Source organism: Cynoglossus semilaevis, chromosome 1, assembly GCF_000523025.1.
Source record: "Cynoglossus semilaevis isolate Cse_v1.0 chromosome 1, Cse_v1.0, whole genome shotgun sequence".
Classification (NCBI taxonomy): Eukaryota; Metazoa; Chordata; class Actinopteri; order Pleuronectiformes; family Cynoglossidae; genus Cynoglossus; species Cynoglossus semilaevis.
Genome location: NC_024307.1, coordinates 1,904,970 through 1,915,374, shown reverse-complemented (window position 1 = coordinate 1,915,374; position 10,405 = coordinate 1,904,970). Strand labels below are relative to the sequence as shown.

At 44.4% G+C, this 10,405-nt stretch overlaps 2 protein-coding genes across 7 annotated transcripts in view; one reads left to right on the top strand and one right to left on the bottom strand.

Annotated features, from left to right (window-relative positions):
* The window catches only part of metap1 (methionyl aminopeptidase 1), a 10,119-nt gene extending 4,617 nt beyond the window's left edge, over positions 1–5,502 (top strand). For 3 of the 6 annotated variants that reach the window (XM_008311007.3, XM_025058988.1, XM_025059002.1), the window contains 7 exons: positions 215–318; positions 401–484; positions 1,844–1,982; positions 2,657–2,788; positions 2,949–3,092; positions 3,181–3,246; positions 4,529–5,502. In XM_008311007.3, coding sequence (XP_008309229.1) covers positions 215–318; positions 401–484; positions 1,844–1,982; positions 2,657–2,788; positions 2,949–3,092; positions 3,181–3,246; positions 4,529–4,695 — 836 coding nt within the window. In that variant the 3' untranslated portion in view covers positions 4,696–5,502. Of the gene's footprint in view, positions 1–214; positions 319–400; positions 485–1,843; positions 1,983–2,656; positions 2,789–2,948; positions 3,093–3,180; positions 3,247–3,687; positions 4,501–4,528 lie in introns of those variants that run through there. The other 3 variants (XR_003050751.1, XM_008311078.3, XM_025058994.1) reach the window with 3 other exon arrangements.
* Positions 5,503–6,818: 1,316 nt separating this feature from the next.
* The window catches only part of LOC103381022 (alcohol dehydrogenase class-3 chain L-like), a 3,798-nt gene continuing 211 nt past the window's right edge, over positions 6,819–10,405 (bottom strand). The window contains exons 2-7 of the mRNA XM_017040120.2: positions 9,997–10,098; positions 9,688–9,829; positions 8,363–8,450; positions 8,062–8,281; positions 7,473–7,733; positions 6,819–7,091 (exon numbers count right to left, since the gene is read on the bottom strand). Of these exons, the coding sequence (XP_016895609.1) occupies positions 6,915–7,091; positions 7,473–7,733; positions 8,062–8,281; positions 8,363–8,450; positions 9,688–9,829; positions 9,997–10,098 (990 nt within the window). The 3' untranslated portion in view covers positions 6,819–6,914. The remainder of the gene's footprint in view (positions 7,092–7,472; positions 7,734–8,061; positions 8,282–8,362; positions 8,451–9,687; positions 9,830–9,996; positions 10,099–10,405) is intronic.

Genomic DNA, 10,405 nt, shown 5'->3' with positions numbered 1-10,405 from the left:
GCACCACCACCACCACCCAGCTGCTGACACCAGCAGGAGGCGCTCTGTATCAACAGACTCATAGCCCCTGCTTTACTCTGTGCCTCCTGACACACTGATGACTCATCATTAAAGCAGGGACCTCAGTCCAAGGGTCTGGGGTCTAGGAGAAGGTTCCAGCCCCTCTGTGTTTCAGTGTTGAACATGAGGATGATCCCTGACCCCTGACCTCCAGGTCATCCCACAGGAATGTCCGAGTCTGAGCAGTTTCTGAAAGGAACGTCCCAGATCAAGATCCTGTCTCCAGAGGACATCGAAGGCATGAGGGTGGTGTCCAAGGTAAAACTGGAACCCCCCCGACCCCTTGACCCTTGACCCCTTTGGTTCTGTTTCTTCACTTTTTCTCTCACGTTGTTTGCAGCTGGCAAGAGAAGTCCTGGACATCGCAGCTGTGATGGTGAAGCCAGGAGTGACCACGGAAGAGATCGATCACGCTGTTCACCTGGTACACACACACACACACAGACTGTGTAGTCCGTCTGTAGACAGTATGACTGAAGGGTCCGTCTGTAGACCTCTTTAATTGTTACATCATTGAAGTTGTGTGTGTGTGGAACCTTGAACTAAGACTGTAGCTCCATGTTCCACTGACACTGTACATACAGTATATGACAGTGTACATATATGACAGTGTACATACAGTATATGACAGTGTACATATATGACAGTGTAAATATATGACAGTGTACATATATGACAGTGTAAATATATGACAGTGTACATATATGACAGTGTACATATATGACACTGTACATACAGTATATGACAGTGTACATATATGACACTGTAAATACATATATGACAGTGTACATATATGACACTGTACATACAGTATATGACAGTGTACATATATGACAGTGTACTTATATGACAGTGTACATATATGACAGTGTACAAATATGACAGTGTACATATATGACAGTGTACTTATATGACAGTGTACATATATGACAGTGTACTTATATGACAGTGTACATATATGACAGTGTAAATACAGTATATAACACTGTAAATACATATATGACAGTGTACATATATGACAGTGTACTTATATGACAGTGTACATATATGACAGTGTAAATACAGTATATAACACTGTAAATACATATATGACAGTGTACATATATGACACTGTAAATACATATATGACAGTGTACATATACGACAGTGTACATACATATATGACAGTGTGGACACTGTGGAGTGGAGACTCTGGACCCTGGTCTGAAGTCTGACCTGTTAGACTGGTAGAACGTTTTAATGACGTTCTGTCTGATGTTCTGCCTGACGTTCTGCCTTACGTTCTGTCTGACGTTCTGTCTGATGTTCTGCCTTACGTTCTGTCTGATGTTCTGCCCGATGTTCTGTCTGACGTTCTGCCTTACGTTCTGCCTTATGTTTTGTCTGATGTTCTGCCCGATGTTCTGCCTGACGTTCTGTCTGACGTTCTGCCTTACGTTCTGCCTTATGTTTTGTCTGATGTTCTGCCCGATGTTCTGCCTGACGTTCTGTCTGACGTTCTGTCTGATGTTCTGCCTTACGTTCTGTCTGATGTTCTGCCCGATGTTCTGCCTTACGTTCTGCCTTACGTTCTGCCTTACGTTCTGCCTTATGTTTTGTCTGATGTTCTGCCCGATGTTCTGCCTTACGTTCTGCCTTACGTTCTGCCTTATGTTTTGCCTTACATTCTGCCTTACGTTCTGTCTGATGTTCTGCCCGATGTTCTGCCTTACGTTCTGTCTGACGTTCTGTCTGATGTTCTGCCTTACGTTCTGCCTGACGTTCTGCCTTACGTTCTGCTCAGGCCTGTACTGCACGGAACTGCTACCCCTCCCCCCTCAACTACTACAACTTTCCAAAGTCCTGCTGCACCTCAGTCAATGAAGTCATCTGTCACGGCATCCCAGACAGAAGACAGCTGCAGGACGGAGACATCCTCAACGGTACCTGACCTCTGACCTCTGACCCCTGGCTTCATCCAAGACATAGGATTATATCTTTGAGAGATTCATGTCAGTACTGTTGGGAAAGGGTTTGTGGGAGGGGGGGGTCAGTGTCCCGCCCCGTCTCTCTGGACGTGTTGACCACTCATGTCATAGTTCTTTGTTCTACGTTGTTCTTTATCCCAGTGTAGGTGAACGTTCCTCACTACAGCCGACACAAAGAACAACAGGTTTTTTATTTGTACAGAGAAGAGAACTTTACAGGAACTTGGAAAGTTCCAGGTGTGTTCCAGGTTTGTTCTGTAGGCCGTTAGAACTTTAGACTGGACTAGAACCCAAGGCTTGGTTCTGAAGGACTAAAGCTCCCAGAATTCCTGTCGCTGAGTGACGACAGCGGGGTGTTTGATAACTACCCCGTAGACATGACCTGCCCCTGTAGCTTTCTGTTGTTGCTAGCTGCTTATTAGCATGTTGTTAACATCGCTGAAACAAGAGTGTACGTACCTCACTCAGGTAACTTTGATCGGTGAGCTATATGACGTCAGTTGCCCTCTGCTGCCATCTCTTGGCTGTACTCAGTACTACAGCGACTTTAGTACCACATATTGACCGGGTGTATCCTCTCATGTTCCAAAACAATGACTCTTTCATCACGTGTCTTCACTTGTGCACAGTGGACATCACCGTCTACCACAACGGTTTCCATGGTGACCTGAATGAAACCTTCTTTGTCGGTGAGGTGGACGAAGAAGCGAAGAAGCTGGTCCAGACCACGTACGAATGTCTTATGCAAGCTATCGACTCTGGTACGACTGAAGCTCCGCCTCCTTTTTATTGTACTTGTTAATGGTGTATTACTGCCTGACTGCACTGCACCCGTACAGTACTGTGTTCTGTGTGTACCGTGTACCTGTGTTTGTTCTGGAGTACTGCAGTCCTGAAGTTGTGGTCTGTCGTCTCCTCCAGTCAAACCTGGCGTCCGTTACAGAGAGTTAGGAAACATCATCCAGAAACACGCTCAGGCCAACGGCTTCTCTGTGGTGCGCAGCTACTGTGGCCACGGGATCCACCGACTGTTTCACACCGCCCCCAACGTGCCACACTACGCCAGTGGGTGTCGCTCCAGAAACGTAAATGTAACGTTAACGTCGACGGTCACCTGTTTTAACACAGCTGCTGTTTGTTGTTGACTCCCCAGAAAACAAAGCAGTCGGTGTGATGAAGCCTGGTCACGTGTTCACCATCGAGCCCATGATCTGTGAAGGTCAGTCTGCTACATATATGTGTGTGTGTGTATCTGTGTGTATGAATATATGTTTATATTGTGTATGCATGTATAAATATTTGTATATATTTATGTTTATGTATACAGTGATCCCTCTACTGTTGTCGTAGCTGCGTTAAAAGAGCGACCGCGAAAAAGCAAAATCTGCGAATTAGAGGCGAGATAGTTATTCTATTATTGACGTATATATATTAACCCTTTACTAACCCCCCCCCACACTGTTATATTCACAGTAGAGTTGTAGAATGGAAATATAAGACATATAGTACCCATACAGTACAATACGTTAAATACATGACATACACGACCATGAAAAAACAATGTGAAAATCATTTTAATTATGAATTAAAATCCACATGAAAAAGTAAATGTCATTTTAAATTATGAATGAGAAAACAGATACGACAGTTGATATTCTAGGATGAAGAGGAAGATTTTGCTGTGCGGTGACGTATGACGATGATGACGATGACGACGATGATCGTCAAGATCAACGTCGATGTCTTGGTCCTGGTCATGTTCATCCTGCAGGGGCTGCTGTAGAACGTAGACATCGCTGCTGAGTTTAGACAAAGAGGGTGACTACCCCCTGCTGGTGGTAATGGTTAAGTATAGTAAATGTTTCTGGCTCAGACCGATGACCTTTTTTTTTTTTTTACACACCGTCATCACGTGACCTCTTTTTCTCCTCTTTACTGAGATACAGACAAACACAGACACAGAATCAACAGCGCCAAAAATACGGTGTCCCGTCAACAACAAAAACAGCCACAACCGCCTGACTCTGGAGGCGCGAGCAACAACAGCGCCCTCCTGTGTCCAAGTTAGGTCATTACCCTACATTAATTAAATACCATATACTGTACGTTTTTTCATTCACCTCTATGTATGTGTCGCAAAATATCTTTTCGTTTATTTATATACTTTATTCATTTTTAGGCTAAAAATTTTTTTTTTACGAAAATGAGGAAACTATTTCAAAACTTTACAGTAAATTAAAAAATACAGTAAATTATCGCAATATAGCGGAAATGTTACGATATCTGATTAAAAACATCATCTGCGATGTACTGGAGTGAAAGGTGAGCTGCGATATAGAGGGAACACTGTGTATGTATGTATGTAAGTTTGTATATATGTGTGTATATATATATGTGTGTGTGTGTGTGTTTGTAAATATGTCTATACGTCTGTGATCAAGATGTCCAGTCGTGGTCCAGTCCAGTCCTGGTCCAGTCATGGTCTTTCTGTGCCGTTTCAGGAGGTTGGCAGGACGAGACCTGGCCCGACGGCTGGACGGCCGTGACCAGGGACGGGAGGCGCTCGGCTCAGTTTGAACACACCCTGTTGGTGACGGAGACGGGCTGTGAGATTCTCACCCGCCGCCATGAGGAGAACAGTCAGGCTCACTTCCTGAGCCAAATGTAGTCTGGACAGGAACCCTCTGAGGACCGGACCGGACCGGACTGACACGGACACGGGTCAAACCTGGGGTTCCTACAGAAACCCACAGGTTTGGACCACGAGGCGCCACCTGACGGAGCTCTGGATGTTCTCTCCATTAAATCATGGTTTCTCAAACTACGGCTGAAGTACTTGAATGTGTCTTATATCACCTGTGGGTTACTCTAAACTGTCTGCTCGGAGTAAAGTATTCATGTCCCTGTGGCTCCACTCTGTGGCTCCACCCTGTAACGACATCCTCCATGGCTTTCTGTGTGGTGTTCTGAGTGAAGACCGTGGTAGAACCCTGGTAGAACCCGGAGGAACCGGCAGCTCAACATGTGTTGGTCACTGTGACCAGATCAGTTTGAAGACTAGTGGTCACTGAGCTGTGGTGTAGCACCACCTGGTGGACAGCTGCTCACTGATCAACAACACAATGTGTTTCAGTATGTGGTCCGAAAATCCTCAAACAGAGCAGTTACTGAAGCTTTACGTTGATCTGGTTGTTGTTGTTGATCTGGTTGTTGTTGTTGATCTGGTTGTTGTTATTGTGGTTGTTGTTTATTCACAACAACCACAACAACAAAAAAGTTCCTTTTTTTATTGTTGTTGTTCAGGTTTTTAGAGACTTCCTGTTTCATGTTCTCACAAAACATCTATGCCATTGTCTAGGATTCAGTGTACTGCAGTACTACTATAGTACTACACCAAAGGGAAATAAAGCAGTGTTTTAAAAATCTGGATTGATTAAAAAAAAAAAAGTTGAACCCCCCCTCATAAAACACTTACTGAGATATTATGACCCCCAGACCAGGAGCTGTTAACCCCCCCCCCCCCCCCCCCCGCCAACAATGAGAGACCATAGATACTACGACTATGTAGTACAGTTACTGTAGTTTTACTGCAGGAAGAATGTGGACCGGACGTTCCACAAACAGGATTCTAACACGTTCTCCAGTGAAGGTCCAAATGAGTGTACACACAGTACACACACAGTGCAGTACTTTTGTCAGTGCTTGGTGAAACAGACAGTGTGACCTCAGAGTGCTAATAAACACACATGCTAACACACGTGCTAATTCATTCTTTGACGTTCTCAGATGACTCCGTCAACTCTTCACGCCTTGATGGACCAGTTGCTTTTTATCACCACTCGGTGGTGGACGGTGGCTATGACGCAGTGATGAGTCAGTTAATTTGTATATAATCTTCTAGTTTAAACGACCTCATCATCGACTGAAGTCTCCGCCTGTTTAGTTGAAGACGACGCTGATTTACTGGCAGGAATTGAAGAAAGACCCTGACAAAGATCTTCAACATCTCTGATTATCTTTACTCTGGTTCTGAATTTGAACATTTAGTCGATCATTTCAGCACCACCTTCTGGTGATCTACTATGGCCGAATAAAGACGTCGTCGTTGTCGTCGTCGTCGTCTGTGGACCAGTGGTGAGAGGGCCGTAGACCTCATCATCTGGGTCACAGGTTGGAATCCCACCGTGGCCTGCCGTGGTGACTGGAGGTTGGAGTCTGACTGTTGGAGTCTGACTGTTGTCTAAATGAAACACTCAGGAAACCAGGAAATAAAAGGATATGTATTGATTATTTATTGATTATTTCTTGATTAATTTTCATTGATTATTTATTATTTCTTGATTATTTCTTGATTATTGATTGATTGATTATTTCTTGATTATTTCTTGATTATTGATTGATTGATTATTTCTTGATTATTTCTTGATTATTTCTTTATGGAGCAGCATTTGATTATTTCTTGATTATTGATTGATTGATTATTTCTTGATTATTTCTTGATTATTGATTGATTGATTATTTCTTGATTATTTCTTGATTATTGATTGATTGATTATTTCTTGATTATTTCTTGATTATTGATTGATTGATTATTTCTTGATTATTTCTTGATTATTGATTGATTGATTATTTCTTGATTATTTCTTGATTATTGATTGATTGATTATTTCTTGATTATTTCTTGATTATTGATTGATTGACCCTGTTATGCGGGGAAATTTTGACCACGACCTCAGTCCGACAACCCCGACGCTCCATCCAACAACAACAACAACAACAACAGTCGGACATTTGAAAGAAAGTGAACAAAACGTCAACACAAAACACTGAACATGTTCGTCAGTTTGGAGCCGCGTTAGCGTTAAACCAACGTCCAACCGGATGTGGTTACTGCACACACACACACACACACACACACACACTGGTACCTCCAAACGCTGTGCCTTTCCAGGTGCGTCCCGTCACCAGCTGGAACGGTCGGGTGGAGATCTCCTGTCCAGCTGCTGCCACGCCGATGATGACACTGGTGCCCCAGCCTTTGTGGCAGGCCTCCAGAGCTGCTCTCTGTCACCAGGAGACAGTACCAGGTGATACCAGGTGATACCAGGTGATACCAGGTGATACCAGGTGACATTTGGTTTTAAGAAGCCACTGACGTCTGTAAGGTACCTTACAGAGTAATGATCCCAGTACTGGCTTATTCCCAAACTTAGGAACGTCGTCAAAGGTCAAAGGTCGAATGTTGTTACCTTTTTAGTGGAAACTATATATTTGTAAAAACTAACTTTCATCACAGTTAAGACAAAAATGAAAAGCCTGGTGATAAAACACTAGTATTGTTGTGTATTTTTGTGTAGTACTTTCATGGGCCATGCAGTACCGTCAGTATGTGTGTTTGTCCACGGGGTCAAAGGTCAAGATGACCAGTGACTCTCCAAGTCTTACCATGATGTCTACGTTTCCCACACACTCGAAGGAATAGTCCACCCCCCCGTCGGTCATCTCCGCCAGGACGTCTTGGGTCGGTTTGTTGTGTTCTCTGGGGTTGACGACCTCTGTGACCCCGAACTCTCGCGCCGTGGGAAACTTGTCGGGGTTGACGTCCACTCCAATGATGCGGGCCGCTCCGGCCGCTCTACAGCCCATGACCGCCGCCAGGCCCAGAGCCCCCAGACCGAAGACCGCGCAGGTGGAGCCCGGCTCGACCTGACAGACACCGGGGAGAGGCCCACGTCAGGTGGAGCTGCCGCTGGTACCGATGTTTACTCACAGCCCAGCGGTAACACACGTCAACATCATAAGACGGCCGACTGTCGACCGACCGACCGACCGACCGTCTGAGACTGTTCAACAGACCAGCGGTATCTGGTCCAGACGTCACCTCACCTGGTTCTTGGTTAACAAGGTGACGTCTTCTCACTAACTCATCTATACCAGCTGCCGTAGAAACACATTCATATTGTGATGTCATTTCCTGTGGACCTCATTATTAGTCGTCCTGTTCAGACTGATTGATGATTGGTCGATCACTCGCCTTAGCCGTGTTTAAAGCCGCTCCGTAACCGGTGGTGATCCCGCAGCCCAGCAGACAGACCTTGTCCAGGGGGGCGCTGGGGTCCACCTTGGCCAGAGAGATCTGGGCCACCACGGTGTACTCCGAGAAGGTGCTGCAGCCCATGAAGTGGAACAGGTCCTGCCCCCTGCAGGAGAACCGAGTGGTCCCGTCCGGCATCAAACCTCTGCCCTGAGTCAGCCTTGAAGACAGGAACCAGAGGAAAGCGGGTTTTAATCTCTCTGCTGGACCAGCAGCCACACAGATCATCCACCACTGGTACCTGATCTTCTGGCACAGGTTGGTTTTGGGATTTCGACAGAACTTGCACTCTCGGCACTGAGGGACGTACAGAGGTATGACCGCGTCCCCTGAAGTCAGAAGAACACACAGCCGTCAGCAATCCGACCTCTGGTCACAACAGAACCACAACAGAACCAGAACAGAACCACAACAGAACCACAACAGAACCAGAACAGAACCACAACAGAACCACCGAGCCTCGACCCGACAGCCAACACAAACAAAGTAAATACAATATATATATAAATATATGTGTGTTTGTGTTTCCAAACAGTACATGAAAGTTTAGTTTAATGTTTGAACTGCAGTTACAGTGTTGTCACCAGTAGATGTCACTGTAAGCTCATGCAAATCTGAGAGGACGAACGACGATGTTCGATTCACCAACGTTACAAAACAGTCGATACTCGATAATGTGTGTTGAAGTAGTATTGAAGTAGTATTGAAGTAATATTGAAGTAATATTTCCCAAGTTCAGAGTTTTGTTTGTTGCTTGTTTCTCATGTACTAACAAAATAAAATGTTAATTAAAAAACTATAAACTCTATAAAATAGTACTGCGTACCAGTTCACTTAGACTGGGGACGTAACAGTATATTATAGTGTACTGTAGTATACTGTAGTGTACTGTAGTATACTGTAGTGTATATTGTACATTGTAGTATATTGTAGTGTATATTGTACATTGTAGTATATTGTAGTGTATATTGTACATTGTAGTATATTGTAGTGTATATTGTACATTGTAGTATATTGTAGTGTATATTGTACATTGTAGTATATTGTGTATATTGTACAATTGCAGTATATTGTAGTGTATATTGTACATTGTAGTATACTGTAGTGTATATTGTACATTGCAGTATATTGTAGTGTATATTGTACATTGTAGTATACTGTAGTGTATATTGTACATTGCAGTATATTGTAGTGTATATTGTACATTGCAGTATATTGTAGTGTATATTGTACATTGCAGTATATTGTAGTGTATATTGTACATTGTAGTATATTGTAGTGTATATTGTACATTGTAGTATATTGTAGTGTATATTGTATAATATCCTATTGTCTCTCTGTGTGTTTGTACCAGAGGCAGAAACTGCTGCTAAATCTGGATGACCTTTGACCCTGAGGGACATAACCACATGGACCAGAGCGTGGGTTTCACTGGATATAGAGACGAGGCCGTGGATGGTAAGTCAAAAAGTTCAACATCTTTAAGGGAAGGTCAGAGGTCAAGGTGTGGACAAAGGTCAGATCAAATCCACGTGGTCGGTGTTAAATACTGTACGGGACCAGAACCTGGTGCAAAGTCGACGACTCCTTCACCGACGCTCTCCACCAGACCAGCTCCTTCGTGACCCAGCACCACGGGAAAAACTCCTTCTGGGTCGGAGCCGCTCAGTGTGTAGGAGTCAGTGTGACACACCCCGGTGGCCACGATCTGAAATACAGGAGCAGGTGAGACGGAGCAGGGACAAGTCCATGGTACTGACTTCAGTCCTGAACCATGGACCGTGATACTTGTACCTCTGAGTACTATTACTTTGACATATTTGGTACTACAGTCAGACCAACAGTCAGACCAACAGACTGGACTCAGGTCTTTACCTTCACACGGACCTCCCCAGCTTTAGGAGGAGACACTTCCACCTCCTCCACCTCCAGGGGTCTCCCGGCCCCCCAGGCTACAGCGGCTCTGCAGCGGATCACCTACAACAACAGTCAGAAACACTCAGAAACAGTCAGAAAGATCAACACCTTTGTTCTGGTTCCTTCTTCTTATCACTGCTGGAACTCTAGAACAAACAGTTCTTTGACCTTTTGTTCCAACACCACCAGTGCAGTACAGTACAGTGCAGTACAGTGCAGTACAGTGCAGTACAGTGTAGTACAGTACAGTGTAGTACAGTACAGTACAGTGCAGTACAGTACAGTACAGTACAGTACAGTACAGTACAGTACAGTACAGTTGCCTGATGGAACTCTTCAACTCCTGCTTTATATTGACTGGATTTAA